The sequence below is a fragment of the Homalodisca vitripennis genome, unplaced genomic scaffold (assembly GCF_021130785.1).
Source record: "Homalodisca vitripennis isolate AUS2020 unplaced genomic scaffold, UT_GWSS_2.1 ScUCBcl_1134;HRSCAF=4374, whole genome shotgun sequence".
NCBI lineage: Eukaryota > Metazoa > Arthropoda > Insecta > Hemiptera > Cicadellidae > Homalodisca > Homalodisca vitripennis.
In genome coordinates, this window is record NW_025777265.1 from 108,328 (window position 1) to 132,037 (window position 23,710).

The 23,710-nt window shown below is 32.6% G+C and overlaps 1 protein-coding gene across 1 annotated transcript in view; it reads right to left on the minus strand.

Moving 5' to 3' along the window:
* Positions 1 to 23,383, minus strand: part of LOC124371245 (histone-lysine N-methyltransferase PRDM9-like) — a 36,525-nt gene extending 13,142 nt beyond the window's left edge. Inside the window, exons 1-7 of the mRNA XM_046829581.1 lie at positions 23,051 to 23,383; positions 20,213 to 20,265; positions 10,970 to 11,268; positions 7,491 to 7,628; positions 7,029 to 7,136; positions 6,307 to 6,390; positions 1,188 to 1,264 (exon numbers count right to left, since the gene is read on the minus strand). Coding sequence (XP_046685537.1) covers positions 1,188 to 1,264; positions 6,307 to 6,390; positions 7,029 to 7,136; positions 7,491 to 7,628; positions 10,970 to 11,268; positions 20,213 to 20,265; positions 23,051 to 23,164 — 873 coding nt within the window. The 5' untranslated portion in view covers positions 23,165 to 23,383. The remainder of the gene's footprint in view (positions 1 to 1,187; positions 1,265 to 6,306; positions 6,391 to 7,028; positions 7,137 to 7,490; positions 7,629 to 10,969; positions 11,269 to 20,212; positions 20,266 to 23,050) is intronic.
* Positions 23,384 to 23,710: the final 327 nt, after the last annotated feature.

Here is a 23,710-nt window from a genome sequence, read left to right on the forward strand (position 1 = left end):
AATTATCTTAATAATTGGTACGTTGTTTTAACATAAGATATGGAGTAAATAATTGCTATTGTGGCAACTAGAAAAAAATCACTCACAGTTTGGTGATCGCTCAAAGTTCCTTTATGTTTTTTTTTACAAACACGGAAATGGCGATGTTTTTAGCTGACGGCAACAAAGCTAATGATGAAATTCACTTGTCAACTAAGAGTGTTTAACAACGGTCTATGTTTAGAGTTTTATAAATATCCTACAGATCGCAGTTGTATGTCAAAGTTGAAAAATCATTTATATGAGTTTACTCTCTGCTTTTTAGCGCTTCTGATTGGGTGTTTTCCTCAGTTGTTATTATAATACTTTTGAGGTTAATGACACAACTAAACGACGCAGACGTACATATTGGCGGGTTTAGTCTAGACAATGGCCCGGATGTTGTAATCGCTTCGCCTGAGCCGCTTTATTTAGATTATGATTCAGATATCATCCCTGCCACCCCGGAACCTTGCTAGCGTGTTATCGTTCCTACATCACAGATACCCCAGCAGGCCCATGTTCTATCTGAACGAATACCTTCACAGCTGAATATTCTAGTATACAATAGCGAGCGATACATACAATGTTGCGCACAATTGCTGTTCGTTCGGGCCGCTGACCGTAAATTAATTCGTGCCCGCTGGTGCCCGCGCGCCAAAACAATATGATCCGCAATGGGTTAATATTAAATGCTGTATTAAAAGTCTAAACATAAGGGAGTATTGTCTCCCTGCCTGCTCTGACTGGAATAGGCTGAAACACAGCTAGCTTCTCCTTCTTCTAAAATAACATGACTCACATATTGTCAGTTATCCTCATGGTATTTCGAAAGAAGGCAGCTCCTATCACCAACCTTACCAATCCTGTCACTCCGAAAGTAGCAAAACAGTCCTTATATGATTAAGTGAAATGAGAGATTTTCTTATATTCTTTTTCCAAGTGAACATGACATAAATAACCAAACTTAAATCATATGAAAGAAGCATAAGGCAATGTCAATCAGATATATTAGGAGCAAATAAAATTAAACATAAATTGTTAACAATTTGGAACCAAACACATGAAATTTATAAAACTGTATGGTTTATTACAAAGAGAAACAGTATAATTGTAATCTCTAGATTTTATTAGCTACCTGTAAATTGAAATATTTCAAAGTGACTTACATAGTTGTCATGGAAAATAATGTGAGGGCCATGTACAGGACAATCACCTTCATACTCTCGATCACAAATGTCACAAACTGTAACGTAAAACAATACATTTAAAGTTGGATTTAAGAAAACCACACGAATTGGCAATAAAAGCAGATCTGAATCGTTGTCAAAAACGGTATTCTACAGATGTTGAAAGCTATTTAAATCAACCAACCAGAATGTGGATATATTTTAACGATTTGGAAGGATTATCTCTCGGTTGATATTAATGACAGATTTGGAACAAATAAAATTGTACTCTACCCAAAGTTTATAGGTTACTAACAATATCAATATATCAATATTTTTATGAAGACCAGTTGCACAAGAATTCGGGAATGGTAAACTTAACTGAGAGGAGGAGTTTATCAAACACAGGTATTCTTTCATATTAGTTGACACTGTACAGTCTATCATCCAGAATCTATCAAACTGCTGTAGCATTTGCTACAGTAAGTAAATAAAAATATAATAAATAAATAATGATACAACAATATTTTAGAATATAACTAGATTTGTCAAAACATAGGTAAATTAAAATGTAATTTCTCAAGAAAGGGTGTCCGCAAAGGTAGGAATGGTACAGAAAGAGAGATGGAAGAAAAGATCAGTTGTGTGATGTCAAAGTGACCTACCAATCATTAGGCATTTCAAGAAAACAATGGTATAGCTATTGATGCCATCTCATATAACAGTTCGGTAGTTTCAATCCTTAGGCCAGAGGCAGAGGTCGTCAAAAATGCACAAAAATTCTGTTAGTGCAAAATCTCGAGATTTAGAGTTTAAATTTAGAATTTATTCAAGAATAAAAAGTCAGAATTTGTAAATTAATACAATTTTAATGTGTCAATGTTGCAATGTATGGATTGACTATGAAAGACGAGACACGCTTATTAAACATTTCTACCATGAAATGTGTTCCAAAATACGTTATGTAATTTTTACGGATCTCTATATGTAATAATGTACTGGGTGGTCCGTGGCAATTACCTTTTAAGCAGAGAGGTTCGCCGACATATGCAGGTTGGGAATCACTGCTCTAGAGTCAGTGATGGGTAATGTATTCACCATGTTTAGGCCAATTGCAAAGCTGTTTTAATCAAGTAGGTGAACAGCTTACTTGTATTGAATGGGAGCTTGTGCTTGTATTTTATTCATGTAATTGCATGCAAATACCCAAGTACTTAAATTACATTAAAAACATAAAACCAATATTTAATACATTTTATTGTTTTGTGAGGCCTTTTGATATCCAAGATATCGAAGATATCGAAAGGCCTCACAAAACAATAAAATGTATTAAATATTGGTTTTATGTTTTTAATGTAATTTAACAGTGACCAATATAAGCTCCATCTACAGCAACCCAAGTACTTGTAATTATTTTTATTTTATTCGCACATCTAATGACGTAATGAGGTTGGCTACAAACAGTATTTGGATAAACATTGGTTGATCTTTGATATATAATAGTTAAAGGATGATCCAAGATACTCAGTGAATTTTAATATACAACATAGAAAGAAAGAAAGAAAGAAAGAAAGAAAATATTTATTTCCCAAAAATAAAACATAGTTAATACATAATAAACAATAACAGATATGTATACAATAAAGTCCTTGACCTGCCAGGGTGTCGACCAGAAAAAATATGCTATAAGATTTACACTAAGATAATTGAAGCTCACAAAATTAAAATATTAATATTTACATAGACATCAATATAATCTAAAAGTTTAACTTAACTGTTTTCCTAGAATGTACTAAAATTAAAATTAAAAATAAAAAAACACGTTTTGGTTAACTAACATACTTAAAATACTCTCCCCCAGCTCTAAATAATTCATCTTTTTTTATATTTTGGGAAATATAATATACCTCTAAAGGCAAGCCTGTGCAGAGGTACATCTTCTACATTGACAAAATATTATAAGTCGAGCATAATAATTAAATAAATAATATAGTAGCTTACTCATTATATAATTAATAGACTACAAATAATGATAGGAAAATATTCTTTTTTAGGTGCTGATCATATGTCCCTAATTTTGGCCGTAAAAGTTTAAATGTGTCAAGAAAAAAACTAAAAAAGAAAAAAAAAATGACTTTGTCTGTCTGTAGGTTTTCGTGATTTGAGCAGCGTTTTGTGTGTGTGAGTGTGTGTCGGTTTATGTGTTGGTATGGGTGCATTCTTTACTTAGATAATATTGTATGTAGGTGTAAGTGTACGAATTGTTGTGAATGTTGCTGCAAGGTCGCCACTCAGACTGAAGGCATCCTCGCCACTTGCTCCATCATGTGGCTCTGAGCGGAGACACTCCGCCCGTCAAAGCTCAGTCCATGCATGGAAGGCAGTAATGCGAGGCGCCCCAGCCACAAGTCACGCCTTAGCCCACTACATTGAATAGGTAGTCTATACTGTCTTGTTTGAACAACCAGCTTCTTAGACTGCGTAAAAATAACTTTAAACTTGGTAAAGCTTTTATATTTCCAGGAATAACGTTATATATACGAGGAGCTATAAAATTAAATGTTTTTCTAAAATAATCTATATAGGGTTTCGGGACACAAAAATTCCTTCTATTCATAGTAGTAGTAAGATCTTTGCGTTTACTGATATAGTGTTTATTCTTTATATATCACTTGCAGCAGATATGTGACATTTGAGTCAATCAAAATTTAAGGATCAGGTTGTTTAATTTTACAATGATAATATAGGGGTAGCTGGAAGCTGAACAGATTCAGGATTTTCAGAAAGTGAAAAGTCTTTGTCATAATACTAGTTGCAGATAGTTATAAATTCTGTAAAAATAATTATTTGTGGTATGTTAGTTCCAAGGGTAAGGTTTTATACTCAAGAATAAAAAAAAAATCAGTCTAGAACACAGTTAGTGTTATTGATTCTGAAACGTTTAATGATTATTTTGTTAATTTTAGTAGGTAAGTTAGGTTTAAGTAGTTCTAATAGAAATGTAACTGAGAATCAAGCCATTAATTATGTAAATACATATGTCACAAATTGTTCTGAGGATGGAAAACATTTTAAATGGAAACCAATTAGTCAAGTTGATATTTTTAAAAAAGTGTGCAAATCTAAGTACATCTCGTAGTGAAGACTACTATGGGTTTTCAAACTTTATTGTTAAAGAAATTATTGAAATAATCTTAGAGCCCCTACATTTTCTTTTTAATAGGGTATTAGAGAACGGTGTATATCCAGTTCTTTTAAGATAGCTAAAGTTACTCCAATATTTAAAAAAAGGAGACAAAAATGACCATCAAGCTATCGACCAATATCTCTGGTTCCCATTTTTAGTAAATTATTGGAGTCTTGTATTAAGCAACAGTTTTTTTTAAACGGCTATTTTACTGAAAAATAGCCTCTTTTGTAATGAACAGTTTGGTTTCATACCGGGGCGAAATACAGTAAAAGCAGTAGAAAAACTTGTGGAACAAGTTATTTTTAATTTTGAGAACAAATTAATATCATCTGCTACTTTAATTGACTTGACAAAAGCTTTTGACTGTATCTCGCACAATTTATTAGTAAAAAAGCTGTTTGGCATATGGAATACAGAATAAAGAAACTTGATTTATTAGCATCTTACCTTAACAATAGAAAACAAATGGTGGTCCAGGGCCAAGAAAAATCAAGTTTTAAAGGTGTGAATGCAGGAGTCCCCCAAGGATCTGTCCTTGGACCATTTTTATTCATCATATCAATGAATGACATAGCTTTTAATTTACCTTGCCACATCAGTTTTATACGCTGATGATACTTACACTTTTTGAGCTGGAATAAATGTTTGGATACACTGCTTGAGGACGAAACACAAGCCATAGAAACTGCATTACAATGGTTTGAAGCAAAACAACCTTGTTGTAAATAGTAACAAAACAGAAAAAATTTATTTTTTCCTTGAATCACTATAATTTATAAAGATGTAAAGCCTGTAAAAACTGTTGGGACTTCACCTAGATAGTAGATTGAGCTGGGACCAACACATTCAAGAGTTATGCAAAAAAATTATCTAGAGTCACATTTCTTTTACGTAAGCTTTTGAATTCTGTGACAACGAATATGCTAATTACTACCTATTACGCCTTTTTCCATTCTCATCTTAGATATGGCATTACACTTTGGGGGGTAATAGCTGTGGTTCTCAAAAGGTTTTTCATATGGCAAAAGAGAGCCCTAAGGGTAATAAAAAATGTCCCAGAAAGAGGAGTCCTGTGAGCCTCTTTTTAAAGAACTACAGATAATGACTCTACCTAGCCTATACATTTACTGTTGCTTGGTTGATGTTAAAGAAAATCTACAAACATCAGGGTTAGACAAGAAGTCCACAGATATCCTACTAGGAAAAACCATATGATAGAAATGTTACCAATAAAATTAGAAAAAACTAGAAGTAGTCACTGTATTATGAAATTAAAGATGTTCAATTTAAACTGCCCTCAAGAGGCATGGCATGTAACATTAAAAAGATTTAAGGCAGTTTTAGAACATTGGCTCAAAGATAAAGCGTTTTACTCTGTACAAAGTTATTTGGCCTGTGATATTAGTACCTTAAGATTTTAAAATTAGTGTAGTACCCCCTGTTTATTTATTTAATTGTTAATAATTTATCTATTACAATTTATCCTTTTGTAAATTTTTCTGTTATATCGTTGTTACATTTTTAAATTTTAGCTAAATTAGAGCTAAGCTGGTTGATGAAAGAATGTAATAATTGTTACCTGTAACATTGATTGGACTAAGCCCGCTAGACAAGTTTGTTATTGTACACAATATGTACTAGTGGGATTTAAGCTTTAGCATAGAATGACTTTGTCGATTGCATATTTTATGTTTAAAGACAATAAACTTTCTCATTCTCATTCTCTCATTCTCATTCTCAGTTGAAGAAGTGACAGGGTAACAGATGATATTACAGAGGCAACTGGAACACAAAGTACTTCTTTAAGTAAGTGTCCAGTATCCAAGATACATTAATACCTCTTAATGTTTGGACACACTACTAATTACCAAACAAAGCTTACAATAAAACTCTCAAATGAAGCTATTTATCTTTGGAAATAAAACTTACACAAATACTCGTCATCCTCAATCAGTTCTGACTCTGTGTAGTTTAGTACTGGAACATTACGCCGAGGGTAGCGTCTTTCTGAAACTATGAGCAGACAAACTTTAAACGCGCGTGCACACACACACACACACATATATATATATATATATATATATATATATATATATATATATATATATATAGATTTTAATGCCACCTACTGAACAAATTACTTTAATTAACAATTTCAAGTCAAAGCACAAAAATATCACAGTTTTAAATTAAAACTAACCAATAATAATTATAATTAACATTTTCCAGTAACTGCTTATTATTATTGTTACAATTTTGCCCATCCTACACTTTAAATACTGTATCTTTATTAGAATAATCTATGATACCTTGTGCAATGAATAAATAGCTTTCCCACATAAAACATTAACTATCTTAACAATTTTCTCCAGTTAAAAAGTTCACAAGGAAGATGTTTTGGCCTCAGTGAGACATTCCCACATACAAGGCTCCCTGGACATGTCAGCAGTTTCTATATTAGTCAACAGAAATGAAACTTGGCTAATCAATGATCTTCAGCCAAAAGTGTTGACTGAAGATAGATCTCTGCAGCGTGAGTTTAGAAAACTATTCTGTTTCCTTTCTTACAAAGAATTCTAACTTTTTTTTAACAGATATTATCTTCAGTCTACTATTACAACAGTTAACTGTACAGCGGTATTCCCACATACCAGACTCCCCAGATGTGTCAGCAGTTTCTGTGTCTCTCTGATCTTGGGGTTTTGTTGTAATGAAAGTGGTTTCTAATTTCTCTCCAACTGTTTTCTTACACATTTCATCTGAAACATTCAATGTCAATTTCAGTTACAACAGTGTTTAATTTAATGTTCCAAGCATCAAAATGATATACAATATTTCCTTATGTTACACAATCTAACCTGGAATCAGTAAAATGTTACAAAAGTTGGCGTTCATATATGCATTAACCATAATATTACTTATGGGTGATAAAATATTTGAATATAATGATTCAGCTATGTATTTTAAAATTAGTTTAATCTTTTATATATTATATGGAATAAAATATAAAACTATTGAGTTTCAGAAAAAGGGGGAAAATTATATTCCAAACAAGAACTACACATTTAATTTATTTGTTACAGTAGCCCTTAATGGAAAACCTCAGTACTGACCAGTTTCTTGATCTGAGAGATCAGAGAATGCAAAAATCTCCATTTCATCCTTTTTTAGAATATTTTCTATGTCTTGAGGAACTATTCTTTCAACTGGAATCCCTCCACCTGCCTTATTAGATTGATTTTTGCTTCCAACTGAAAAAGTAAAAAAATATTTACAAAAATATTTATACAGTTTTAATAAATATACTATTACTAAATTATTACCAACAATAGTAATAAACAGGCTGTTTGATTTTGAAACAACGGTAATATTTCAATGCCTTATTTTTGTAAGTTAATTTGACACATATGTTTGACATATAACTTGTATGTGTTGGGTTAAAAAAGAGAATGGAAGAATTACTGATTCCAGTCATTAAAGCTGCCTAATAGTGGCATTAAGATAGTGTGTGATTTGAGGTTATTTTATATGCCCACACTTGAAACAACTGGAAACAGCTCAGAGCATCATTTAAAATAAGCAATACTATTTTATATGTATTTCTTAGAATGACTCTGCTACTGTTTGCGATTCCATAATCAACAATTATTATGAATATATTCCTTTACGTAAATGGCTCAAAGAATAATTGTTGTCAGCACAAAGAAAAATAACTAAAGATTCTTCAATGATTTATTAACAACAATCAATGGCCATAATTGCAAGAAGGCAGACAGTTCAAACTTTTTAAGCTTATTAACATAAAAACTTACAAAATCATGAAAATGTTTAACCCTTTAAGTGATAGTGGGTGAATTATTTCCCACCATGTTTTGCTTTGGATTATTTGTTACAGCTCAAAAAATCACTGGGATAATAATTTCCCACTTTGGAATCCTTCAATGAATAAACATATCTCTATGGAGAAGTAGGCTTCTTTCAGCTGACAAAAAAATAGTAAAGCCAGTCAGCTGTTTATTCAAAAGTGGGAAATTATTATCCCACTGGCACTCTGGGACAACTAACTTACAGATTCTTCTTGGATCTTTGTTTTTTATATCAAGATAATAGATTACTGATGTAACATTGCATATTTTGAAGGTTAGTAAACATATCTATGATCAATTAGGATTATTTTTAATGATATAATGTATACATTTTCTCATGTATTATGATTGGAGTGAAAACTATTGTGTTGCAAGACACTAGACTAGATTTGCAGGTTATGTTTTTGGCTGGAGTTTGTAATATTTTCTTACACACTTGTAAGGGTTAGATAACACAGTATTATACATCAATCTATTCAGCAAATTATAGTTTTCAAAAGGGCATTACCACTTTAGTCCAAGCACATTTGGCAAAGTTAATATTTAGCTGTCACTGTAAGCCTGCATACTTAGACAGGAATGTTTTACGAGGTTGAGGCCTATATAATTTTATGCCTAGCATTTTTGTTACAGTACATGGGGGGCGTTGATCGCTTTGACCAGCATATGTCAAACTACTCAATAGTTCAGAAATCAAGAAAGTGGTGGATGAAGCTTTTTTATTATTTTATTGATTCAGCTGTAGTCAATAGCTATATCATGTACTCACATGATTGTAAAACAAAAAAGAACAAACCACTATAGATCTGTACTTGTAAATGGCCTCATTGGAAGTTTTTCTTCAAGACTTCGGAAAGGATTTTCTCCAGGAAGAGGATGGGGGAGAAAAAGGAATAGTACAAAAGGACGAGCGACTGTTCAAAATACTGTTCGGCACTCAAACGTAGGTGCACATCTACCCCTAAAAATTGAGAAGTATAGGAGGTGCGCACATTGTTCTATAAAGGCCAAGGAGAAGAGGAGCAATATGGTCTGCCCGACTTGTAACGTTGCTCTCTGGAAGGATTGTTTACCCCATTCCACCAAAACTAGATAAAAAAGGATACAAAACGAGCCCCACAATAATTTATTGTGTTTCAAAGTGTTTTTTATCTTTAGTAATAATATGATTGTAATAATATTATAATTATATTTGCTGTTATTATTAAAATATTATGCATATGACTAAATTATTTCATTCAATTCCTCTAATATCCAAAAAGTGGGAAATATATATCCCAGTAAATCATACACCACACATGGATAAATGCAGGTTGCTTATGTTTCGCTGGGATATTAATTTCCCACCCAAAAAAAACACAAAAACAAATAAAATTGTGTTGAAATTATTTTTTAAGTCATATTTGGCAACATTAGAACCATCCTATAAAGAAATTAGCTCATTTTTCAAAGTGCCAGACTACTGCCACTTAAAGGGTTAAAGAGTAATAAAAGTTACAAAATGTAATCACAAATATTGTGACACCTCGAATAGAAATGTTGGTCAGTAAATTATATATATAACATATATACATATATAAGCTATTAACTTATGTAATGGACCAGTTAATGATGCCATGAACAGGGAAACAACGAAAATTTGGGATGCGTTACAACAGTTAAAAGTTTACATATACATTATTTATGGACCAAGGTAATAAAAATAATGTTATAATGTCAAGGTGTCAAAATGTTGTACTTAAATTGAGAAACTGTATCATTCTTTATAAACTTCCATAATTTTATTATTATTTACATGATAATAATTTTAAGATTTTAAACATCTGTTATCTTGGAACGTGTTATAATAATCTAATACAATTTTCCTATTCATTTGAGATTAGAAGAACAATAATTGTGCACAATTTTTAATTTTATCCTTTTCCTTTTTTATCCAATTTTTTCCTTTATTGATTTTTTAAATAAAAAGTGTAATTTACAAAAGCACATACAGACAGCAAACCGAGCATTTCTGACCTACGTTTGCATTGCATTTTTTCTAAGCATTAACCTCAAGATCAAATCTCCGAAAGATCACCAAAGAGTCTGTTTACATCCATTCAATCACAATCAATCAATCATATTCAATAAAAGTACATGGTACAATACAAATGGTGACAATATTTTTTTTAAATTGTTTGGAGAAATTATCAAAATTAAAAATGTAATTTTTATTCTTAGACTAATCAATCATTTAATAAATTTCACATTTTCTGCTTTATTACTACTTGTCATATAATAAAACAATTTTCATGTAACAAAAAATAAAGTTATAATTTTTCAAAACAATTTCAATTGAATGTAAATATCTATTCACCAGGTACTCTTAGATTTTTAAGTTTTTTAAAATTATTTTCGTTTCTTTAATTACTAGGGAGTTGATAGAATTTAATTCCTGCATATGATCGATTCTTTGCAAACAGCTCCAACCAATTAATTTGGAGTTAAAATCCTAGAATGATCAAATAAATCAGACATCAATGTGTGGTGAAATCTATAACCAAATTATCTTTGCTCTTTAAGAGAACGGATTGATAAAGGCACCTAGCTTATAAGAGTACAGTTTGAATTATTAAATTTAAAAAGCTTATTCTTATTATCATTATATGGAGTTATTTCAGCAAATTATAACCAGATAAGGTATTAAAGCTATACTTTAAATCCAATATTTTACTCATTGGACTTGCCTTCCAAGTGTTTAGTTCTTGAAGATGTGGTCCCTTTATCGCTATGCATTTTCTTATCAGTTCCTGCATGTTTGTCTATATCAGAATCAGATGTCATTTGTGTTTTCAATACTTCAGTATCCAAACTCAATCTATTTTTTGCACTCTTACTATCAATGCAAACCTCTTTCTTTTTTACAGCATTTGTGATTGTCTTTCTCGTCGGCATATTTTGGTCAAAGTAACTACCTTTGATTATGCTAACGCAGCGTAGGTACACTTGTAATACTTCACTGAATACATTATGCATTTGGATGCTCCTGTAAATAGAAATTAATAAGTTATTTTTACAACCAACAATAATTTTTTAATAGTTTTGGTTTGAATTCTGTTTGTTTAGTGATACAGGAATGATTTGTGTAAAATCGTATTCTGTACTATTGAATACAGCATAGCTAAAATAATTTATAAAAAGGATACTAGCATCAAGATTTAATGTATGTATAATACATGATTTTATCAATCATTACGGTTACAGTAACTTTTATTTACTTAACTAATGCTTCTTTTTTTCTGTACGACAGAGTTCACACAAAAAATGTAATGTGGATACTTAACCTTTAGCAAGTATGAAAAAATTTCGTTAAAATAGTAATCACATCATCTGGTGTGCTCATGCTTTGTGGTAAAGGAGTAATCACGTCATATGACATATTTGGAGTTTATATTTTAAAGGGTAATGTTAACGAAATAATATGCGATAGAATACATAATGTGCTATTGTTATGCCATAGTTGTAAAACGTTCTGCACATAATCTAGCAGCCAATAACAAACAACAGAGCAGTAGTTCAATCTATTTCCCACAGATCCCGTGGGAATCTACTTTATGCTAAACCTAAACGCCCACCAAAATAATTGTGGGAATTCATACTTTTTCTTTCAGCATCATTGTACATTGCGCCTTTTATGTGACCATTAGTGATTGCATGTTCTTTTTGGTGCACAGACGTTAAGTGTAGCCCTATAAACTATTGCATTTTTTTGGTGATTGTAAAAATGCACTATCATGAACAGGTCTGATTGTTACGAAGTGATGAAAATAGAAGAGAAGTGGAAGGTTTGATTAATAACAGTTTTGACTCTATGGACATAAAAAAAATTATTTCAATGCAACAAGCAATGAACCCCTGAATTCTACATATGTTTCAGTGTTACCGGACCTTCCTGAAAAAGAGGGATTACCTAATAATGGTGTGAGTACAGACAATGGTTCTTTGTATAATTTATATCAATAACACCACAATGGTAATTTTGGACTAAACAAATTTGAATTCAATGTGTCTTACTAACTCCGGCCTTCATTTGGAAATAAATGGCAAACCTCTTGAGACATTGAATGGAAATGATATTTTTATCAGTTGTTTAATTGGGATATTTCCCACATAGCAGGAGAAACTAATAAATATGCTTACACTAATTTGCAAAATGAGATTAGTAATTTCTCAAAAGTAAAACACATTGAGACAAGTGTAAAGTACATACACTAATTGAAACACTGAGGCGCAGGTACATGACCTTTCTCAAACCAAAACAAAACCTAATAATTGACGAAAGCCTGGTTGGATGGGGAGGCAGATTAGGTTGGAGACAATAAAATCCCAAAAAAGCAAACATTTTGAAATCAAACTTTTTGTTCGGTGTAACTGTAGCAGTGGCATTCTTTAGGATTTCATAGTATATAGTCAAGTATAGATAATACAGTAGCTACAGACTTAGGTAGATTTGCACAGGTAATACAATCACTGATGCAACCATACATTGGATTGAAAAATATAATTTACACGGTATTCTAGTCCTCAGCTGTATATTTGGCTGTTTGAAAATGCCACTGATAGTTGCGGAACTGTTAGAAGTAACCACCAATGCAAAAAATTAAAAAGAGAAAGGTGTACAATGCCTACTGATAAGTGGTATAACAAAATACTCATGACTATGCTACCAACCATTCACAAACACAAAATGGTAACAGAAAAATCTTGAAAGATTACAAACAAACCAGTAACTGTGTGTAACAAAAACAAAAACATGGGAGCTGTTAACAAGGCAGATATGGTAATACCATTCAGTGATAGTTCACGAAAAACCACCAAATGGTACGACAAGTTATTTTTCTACTTGGTGCACGTCACCATGTTCACATTCACATTACATGCATAAAATAGGAAGTGTAAAAACAAAAAGAAAAAGTCTTTCTGCGATTTCAGACTAAATCTCAAAATTCAACTACTGCAGGCTCATTCAGTATCAAGGGTAAAGAAAATTAAACATCCACTCTAGAGGACAAGGATGCAATGTGACTTTTTGAGCGGCATTTTCCCACACTTTTACCATTCAGTGGAGAATAGGGGAGGAAGAGGATTCAGTGCCAATGTTTTGATTACAGCAACAATAAAGAAAAAAGAAAGACAGTTCATAAAAACACAAGGAATGTATGGCGACATTGTGTGTTTATCCACGTTTTGCTAAGTTCTAAAAACAACGTTCTGATCTTATTCTTATAAAATTTTGTGACAGTTAAAAATAATCTTAAAAATTATAATTTTTATTACTACCTATTTGGTATGTTTGTGGCTAAAAATAAACTCTTTTAGACATATTTACAACAATTACTATGAAAAAGTTCTCACTCTATCCACGTTAATATGCAAAAGTCCACATTTTTCTACGATGGTATTTGTGCCAAGTTGTATGACGTGATTACTCCTTAAAAGATTAAATATGTATGTCTGGTTGTAACTCAAACTTGCAATGATTCATTGCTTTGAATTAATGCATAAATAATTATATTACATTTATATTAATCATTGATTTATATTCATAAGAGCACAGATATAGGAATTAAATAATATCCCATATACAGTAAAAATATGCTTGTTTAATTTTTACATTCATAAATCAACATGTAAACTAATAAAAAAAATTATTATTTTGAATATAAAAAACATGAAGTGACTACTACCAGCACAGTAAATGAATGCAACTATAGAATGCAGAGAGTATCGACAATGATGACAAGGTTCCTCAGTCATTGAAGGTTGACCCTTTGCGCTCGAAAGGCCAGCAGCACCGACCACACCAAGGTTTCAGACAACTCACTTTAGTTTTTTCATAGTTTGACCTCGCATCTCGTATAGCCAGTACAGATGGCCGCACTATTTTCATTGGCCATTTTTGTTGTTTGCCTCTGCAGGTCTGAATTATTTTTCAATATTCTCTGCGTTATTTGTATATTAAGTTAAAATGTTTAAAGAAGAAATGAAAAATAATTTATAATTTATTTTTAATGAGTCTTTCTATTGCAAAGATAAACATACATTTGGAAAATTTAACTCTTATATATATATATATATTGTTAAAATGATATGTAAATAAAATATTATAAATTAAGCATGTACAGTTATGTTATACTCAGACACGAACTATTTTATATCTTCTCAGTCTTTACATTTTTTTACGGGATAAAGCTTTTTAAACACACACCTATGTGTAGTCAAGAATAGTTAGCGCATACATCTCCTAGTAAAATTTTCTAGGTTTCTATCACTTCAGTGTATAGGACCACTACACGTCATTCATCTTATTTGCACAGTTAATGTTTAGAAAATGACTGTAAGCTAATTTAAAATTTATTACTTTACCTAAAAATTACTTTAAAAAACAGCTGCTCAATAGGTTTTAGTACTCACCATTCATTATAAAACAAAGAGGATATTAGAAAATAACTGCTATGTTTAGTGGACAGTGGTGCTGGCCTTACGAGCTATGGACTTATTATATCTTGGCCAGTACAGCTGGATATACAGGCTGAGACAACATTACAGCAAAAATTAATCTGTGCTTCCAACAAAATTGCGGCAGCCAGTAGAGCTGGCTATACGAGCTCCAAAGACAAATTATAAATACTGCCTTCGAGTGCATAGGGTTAAGAGCAGTGGACAGTTGTAGTAGAACGTCTACTCTATCTAGTAAGAAATAATTGTACTTGTGTAAAGGTTAACCTAAATACATTAATTAAACTTACTTATAATACAAAGCTAGTAACCATTCTTTGTTTAAAGTTTGTTATGATGATGGAAGATTTGGAAGGATAACAGGATTTCGGACATTTGTAATCGTTATAGTTTATAAAAGACATAACACAATGTTTCGAGGATTGGAATCTATCCTCTTCGTCATGTGGGGGAGGTAACATACATACAAAAGTAACAAACAGAAAGAAGTAAAGGGTTCAAACATACCCAAAAGCTGCTTGGGGTCCAGGCATTGTTATTGCACAGAATGCAAGTCCAAAGCACAAAATTTTTTAATACATTATTTAATAACAAGTACGAGGATAACAATCACACATTACACCAGTGGCGTAGCGAAGGGGGGGGTCCAGGGGGTCCGGACCCCCCCCCCGAAATTTTAAGACATATTAAAAAATAAAGCATGGAGCAGGAGAAAAAAGGACAGTTATCATTACTCTTGTCTACAAACATTAAATTGATTGATTTCACTGATTGAAGTGACCGTTGTTAAAAATATAATTGTCCTTTCGTTTAAATCATAAAGTATCAAACGATACTTTTGGGCTCGGTCTTTCGGATAGTGTAGTGTAATCACGGTATTTCTATAGGGCGCGGTCACGTGACGTCGCAAAGTAACCTGAACCGTAACACGGCGAACAGTTTAAATTAGCGACCACTTCGTTCAAATTCGTCGTGTGGGGACGTGAAGTGACTACATAGAATTAAGTTAAGACGTTGATTTTAGGTGTCATTAAACTGTAAACGTGTATATAATTATCGAAAAAATCACTTTCGGTCGGAAAATACACTTGAAAAACTCTACTGATTAGAACTTCAACTAATTTGGACTTCAATGATTGAGGTAAACGTGGGGTTTTCGATTGAGTTAGGCGACGATTTTTGTTATCATTAAACTGTACACCATACCTATATAATTATCGAGAAAAAAAATCACTTCCGGTCGGTAAATACCGAAGAAAAGCTCTCTACAGATTCAAGTTTTGCCGATTTTGGATTTCATTGGTTGAGTGGTTGAGGTAAAAGTGGTACTTAGGATTATGTTAGGACGGTGATTTTAGGTATGAATTCAACGCCAACTAATACATATATAATTATCGAGAAAAAAAAACAATGAAATCATTTTAAATTAGCGACTTCCTTCCTATGGGGTCCCACAGGGATCTATACTTGGACCAGTCTTGTTCCTTGTGTACATCAGCAGGCGGAACTCATCGCTCCTGAGAGGGAAAATGGTCCAGTATGTTGACGATACAACACTCTGCATTAAAGCTCCAACAAAACATGAATTAGAAATCATTTCCTTTTTAGAACTGAATTCATGTATTCAGTTTTTTCTAAATTAAATCTGAGGACCAACAACTCCAAATCAAATGCACTAAATTTCTGTTTGCGGCAAAGAGAGATTGAGGATCGCGCTGCTGTGATGGCGGACGATGTCCTCATAGAGGAAACTGATTCCACCAAGTTCCTCGGAATGTACCTTAATCGAAGTCTGACTTGAGACAATCACATTGAAAGTACCTGCTAAACGGTTTCTTCAGGCATTTATGCTCTACGGAACCTTTCAAAATTTTGCTCCCGGGATGTACTAAAAATGGCCTACTTCGGCCCTGTACACCCCCATCTAATGTACGAGTTGAGGCTATGGGGCAGCTGTTCTAAATACAAATTTGAGCGAGTATTTAGAAGTCAAAAGAAAGCTGTCCGCATCATTTCAAAATTGAAATCCCGAAATTCATGCAGAGATGCCTTTAGGGAGCTTGGATTGCTAACTTTGCCCTGTCTCTACATCCTCGATGTCGCCCTGTTCTGCCGATTTAAGTGCGAGTTCGTCCGGGGCAGGGACGTATATCAATACGGGACAAGAGGCAGGGACAACCTTCGGTTACATCCGCACAAAACAGCCGCATTTAAACGTTTGCCATCCGAGGTTGGTGTTAAGCTGATCAACAAGCTCCCTGATGAAATCAAAAATTTGAATGAACCAACAAAATTTAAAGCTTGATTGAGACACTTTTTGGTGTCGAGGGTGTTTTATTCAGTGGAAGAGTTTAAGATGAGCCGCTGGGATGAAATTTAAAGTAATTCGATCATCCTCTATTTCTGGTGGTAAAATTTAGAAGATTTTAAAACGTATGGCTGTAAGTATGTATCAGTCTTAGGAATGAGTGTGGACTGTGTATGAACGGGGGCAATTTAAAATAGATATACATATTTCTAAATAATTTAATTTGACGATTGTATGTAATTTTTATTATTGTTGACACAATAAAAAGTATTATTATTACCTCCGGTCGGAATATACCGAGGAAAAGCTCTACTGATTCAGATTTTGACGATTTTGGGTTTCACTGGTTGAGTCGTTGAGATAAAAGTGGTACTTAGAATTATGTTAGAACATTGATTTTAGGTATCAATTGAACGCTGACTAATATATATATAATTATCAAATAAAAATTGAAAAAATCGCTTCCGGTCAGATAATACACCGGAAAAACTCTACTGATAAGAAGTTCCGACTACTTTGGATTTCACTGACTGAGGTATTATTTCATTTTCCTTAGTATATTCCGATCGGAAGTGATTATTTTTGTTTTTTTTTCTCGATAATTATATATTTATTATTCGGCGTTGAATTAATCTCTAAATTCAATGTCCTAACATAATTATAAGTACTACTTTTACCTCAACCACTCAACCAGTGAAATCCAAAATCGTCAAAACGAATCAGTAGAGAGCTTTTCTTTGGTATTTACCGACCGGAAGTGATTTTTTCTCGATAATTATATAGGTAGTCGAGAACAGTTTAATGATAACAAAAAATCGTCATCCTAACTCAATAAAAAAATACCACGTTTACCTCAATAACCGAAGTCCGAAGTAGTTGAAGTTCTTCAGGTGTATTTTATTTCCGACCGAAAGTGATTTTTCCGATAATTATATACTCGTCTATAGTGTAATGATACAAAAAAATCGTCATTATAACTCATTCATAAATACCCCAATCAGTGAAATCCAAAGTGGCCGAACTTCTAATCAGTAGAGTTTTTCCGGTGCATTTTCCGACCGTTAGTTTGATCTGTACCCGAGCAACGCTCGAAAATCGCCCTTCTTTTCTAAAGGGTTTTCGGCCGTCATCAGTGGCCCAATGTCCCCGAAGGAGTATTTCATTTTCTCCACAGAATATAGTTGAGTCAATTATACGCTTGAGTGATGCTCTGTTTTGATCTTTTTATTTCTTATCCAGTGAATCCAACATCACTTTGGTGCCTTCTACTCGGCCAGAATCGAACTTCGTAAAGTTTCTGTAGCTATACAAGAAAATTTGTGGTACTAGAGTTGCTGTGAGAGTTTAATTTGCCTATTACTTCTTTCCACTTTCTATAAGGCGTAGTTACTAAAGCTCCATATTTTTGGTATTTACCTTTTACCAGTGAATTCATTGGCAAATAACACACAAAACGTCCCCCGGATCCCCCGCTTTCGGACCCCCCCCCCCGAACGAAATTTCTGGCTACGCTACTGCATTACACTAGCACAGGCTACAGTGGGATACAGTTGGAAAAAAACTGTGTTTACAGTATAACATGTTCTTGTAATAGGAAACACACAGGCGAGACAAAAAAAACCACTAAATGTGAGAATTAAAGAACATAAAGAACGAAAAAAGGACTAGTGCAAAAGCCTGAAATTGTTCAACATTGCTGGTCTGAAAATTATCACATGAAATGAGAAAATACACAGCAAGGAAAATGTTTTCAAACGCAAACTTATTGAGGCTTTATACATAAAATTAGCAGACCCACCGCTTAGTCAAACTTTGGTTGAGGTTAGACCACTGTGGGTACCAATATTAACCCTTTGAGTACCAAGTATTTATTGAGTGGGTATACTGAAAAGTGCCAGGTATTTTTCTAGTGAGTGTACCTAAAAGTGCCAGCCCTTTTGCAGGCAATTTGCAAGGTTTTAGTAAAAAATTCACAGTTCGATTATTTAATAAGCTATCAACATGATTCTTCTTTTATTTTTCTCTGATAACTCTGTTTCATTAACATAAAATAACAAAGTTACCATAACACTAAATTTAAGAATACCAAAAATGGACTCATCTAAAAAAAATTCAAAATTTTTTTTAAATTTCATTTTTCAACCAAATTATTATGACAAAAAAATTCATATCCACATAATATATCCTTAGTCCATATCACTGGAAAGTGTATGCAATTGTCTGTAAATCTTGAAAAATGTATATTGTTATCTTCAATAATGAGTAAGTTATAAATTACAACTTTTAAAAAACTATTGTCACATTGTTTCCGGTTGCTATGGCAACCAAAAATGTTTATATGTTAGTTTCATAATTTAAAGTTTGATCGGAAGTGTAATATAACAATTTATTTTGAAAAGAACGATTCTTCACAAACATTTCAATATGGTATTATTTAAAAATATTAAAGATTACAATTTTTAGTGACTTTTTCCCGAACGTCCGGTAAAATCGGACGTCGGCACTTTTCGGCCAACTTTTGTCGTCCGGTAAAATCGGACGTTGGCACTTTTCAGACATCTTTTGTCGTCCGGTAAAATCGGACATTGGCACTCAAAGGGTTAAAAAAAAAAAATAATAACTAGTAACCTAATAAGATTATAACAATCAAACAAACCTCAACCAACAAAGTTCGCACACACACCATGATACTAAGGTCTAGGACCAAAACTTAGGGCCGGAAGCGGCTTACCTTTACTCCTTCACCCTTATGACCATCGCCCTCCTGTCCCATTGTTTCAGATGACACTACGAGGTGCCGATGAAAAAGCCGACATCATCATTCTTGTTAGTATCCCACTGTAGCCTGTGCTAGTGTGATATGTGATTGTTATCCTTGTTCTTGTGATTTGTGCTTGGGACTTGAATCCTGTGCAGTGACAGTAGCCATGTTTTAAAGCGGTCATATCTATATGGATTATAGATTACAAATGATTGTAATACTTGATATCAAGAAAACATATATTGTTAAAAACAATATTGTAGAAAACATATGTTGTTGGTGCATGAGCAAGTTCTAATTATATCTGTAATTCTAGCACTTTATGTCAGAGACTACTGTAAGTTTTATTTACGAAAGCTTAGATGTAATACATTTAATTAAATCCTATTTAGATAATCTTACTTATTTTTGAGAGCAGTATGAATGGTTCCAGCATCTTCATATTTTGATTTGTCCTGAAATCAAAATATTTTGAATTGACATAATAATCAACCTTCTCAGATCATATTAACATTTTGCAATCTATTTCTAAATAACAGGTAAAGAGGCTGTGGTCAATTTTTTCAGATACAAACCTACTGTTTCTCGTAGCATTTTTCTTCAGACTAGATTTAATGTTCTAGTGCTTGAAAAGTCATGTAAAAGCCAAGGACCAACAAGTATAGTTTAATATATACAAATCAAGATATATTTTACAAATTTAGACAGAGAAATAAATTGACTGTTGCTACTGTGTGTTACAACACAACAATATGGACGAAATACGTTACTCAAAATTAAAAAACTATTAGTGGCCAAGTGCATCTCTAATTGCTGCATACTGTACTATTGGATAAATACACATATAAGTAAATTTGCGCAAATTGGATTTTTTCACTGGCCAAGTTTTGAGTAATGCCTATGATGGTGTACCTATCCATAGAAAATATGTGTATATATATATATATATATATATATATATATATATATATATATATTATTTTTAGTAAATTACTGTACAATTAAAACATAGTGTTTTTAAAACATTGGCACTATATTTCGGTGAAAACCGTCTTCAGGTGCAAAAATTGTATAAGATATAAAAATATAAAAGAAAACAGTACAAACGAAAGTAAATAAACAGTGAATAAATAATAATAATAAATACAGATGACATGAACTAAACAATTTTTCCATATGTTGATTTCAAATTTAGACGTTTTTGGCTAAGTTATCTGATGTTGAGTCCATGTGGAATTTTGCTCTTAAAAACCAATTGGTGTGCTTGTTCTAATGTTCTGAGGTAAATTGGGTTTGAATTTGTATGTACTTGCCGAATAGGTTTGACTGAATATGTATTTTCAAAAGTTTCATTGTGATTTATACCATGAGTCACGACAGTTTTCTTTAAATCTTGGTGTTTATAATCAAATCGGTGTCCTGTCATTCTTGTCCTCAAGGTATTTGTTGTTGAGCCAATATAATCTGCTGGACATTTTTTACATTGAATTTGGTAAATCACATTTTTAGATTCACAAGACAAGTTGCCGATGATAGGATATGCCTTGCGTGTTTTGCTACTAGTGATTTTGAAGAATTTGGTAACATATATATATATATATATATATTTATATATTACATTCATTAAATTTGTGTTAATGACAATAACCAAATTTAATTTCAATAAACATTGAGTCACAAAAAGTACTTGATCCGCCAGGACTCGAACCTGCATCTCTCACTACCACTACACCATAGAGCCCTTACTTTTAAAGATTCAATTATATTGTACTTGGCCATTTCTATCACATATGCATTTAAATAACCAAACTAACATATGATTGGAAGACCAACTCCCTGTCAAACAACTTATTCACATTCATTAAATTTGTATAATTGGCAGTAGCCGAATTCAATTTCAACAAACAATGAATCACATACATATATATATTTACTAGCATTTACCTCCGGCTTTGCACACAATTTTGTAGGCTTTGGACATGTATGAGCATTTCTGGTTAGAGTGAATTATATTTCCGACGGCAATGTTGAGTATCTTAGTTAACATGATGTCAAAAAGTGCATATTTTATGCCCATTGTAATTTATTGTGATCTTAGTATTTTTTATGCCATAGCCGATTTTGACTTGTTTCCCTTACAAGAAAAAATATATAATAGCAATACACAGGTTTGAGGAGCCTACTTCGGTCATAAAGTGTCTATTTTCAGCCATTGTAATTTACTTCCACTCTAAATTATTTCTAGTGATACAATTGAGTTTGTTCGTTGCCCTCATCTAGGACATATATATATATATATATATATATATATATATATATATATATATATATATACAAAAACAGGTCTGGGAAGCTCACTTCTATCAAAAGACAACCAAAAGGGGTTTTATAACAGTTTTTAAATATATAGTACAAGTTAGATAGTAACTTTTGTCTTTGATATCTGCATTACAGTACTGACCAAGAACTGCATACTTAATATTTGCTAAAACATACAGTTAGAATTGTATATTTTTACTAAAACTTATAATTTTCTTATCTGGATATTTGCTTAATCTATGCTCAGCAGAAAAGGTTGAAATAAGAAGTATTACTATCAAGCGTACTTCATGTTTTCAAGACTATAAATGTAAACAAATTGAAAATAGTGGTAAAATTAATCAAATACGTGGTTGTACTGTCATAATACAATGTTTACACAGAACAGTTAATTACACTTAACATAATGTTTCAATTAGTAACATTATTGTTCGTTTAATGTAACTTCAGAGATCAAGATGATTTTTTTACGACTTTAGAAACCAGTGGACATGGCCCAGAGGGATTTTCAAAACAGAAATTATTTCTATATGTTAACCAGGGACCCTAAGAATGTACATGTAAAATTTCAGTACAATCGGTCGAGTAATTTTTACGTAATTGAGTAATACACAAACAGACAGAAAGATACAATTGAATTATATATAATTGAATAGGATATATGTACACATCCACACCAAAGAATGTAAAAGAAACTAAACATTGTTTTGCTCCTTTACGTTTATCAGTGTCAGTGACTTAGCCAGACTAAACTTTCAAGAGGAGGGGGAAAGATCAAATCTGACAGTTAAAGAAAGGGCCTCATCCAGAAAATTGTGTTCAGAAGTGCAGAAGTGTAGGAAAAAAGAGGATGTACTAAACACCTTTAGACTAAACATTTAACATTTTCAGTGACCAATTGCTTACATGTTAATAACTTACATTAATGGTAGCTTTTGTATCTGACATTTCTTGGTGTGTCTTCTTTCCTGGGACAGGACCGCTACTCTTGCCCTCTTTTCTCTTAAGAGAAGGCTTCTGAGAGCTGTGAATCATAAATTGTGGCTTCTCAGGATTCAAACCTAAAATAAAACCTCGGAGAGTTTTTTTGCAAGATTTTCTTCATTAAACATTATAAGATAAATGATTTTATTTATAACAAACATTTAATTAATTTATATAAACCTCTGAATAGTTCTTTTTGTACATGTGTGGCCTTTAGTGTGTTGTAAGCATCAACCGCTGTATTAATAACTCTGGCTGAACAGTGCTACGAGGGCTGTTCAGAAAGTAACCTCCGGTCGATTGAAAAAAATACACCAAGTTAAGTAAAAATATTTTAATATATACATCTTACAACTACATCTTTGCACTATTTTTCGACATAGTCTCCATCACGATTGAGGCACTTATCGTATCTCTTCACAAGCTTTGAAATTCCTTCTGCATAAAAATCACCCGCCTGTGCCTTGAGCCAGCCTGTGACCGCATCTTTGAGCTCTTCGTCGTCATCAAACCGCTGGGACCCGAGCCATTTCTTCATATGCATGAAGAGGTGATAGTCGCTTGGCGCCAGATCTGGGCTGTAAGGTGGGATGGTTG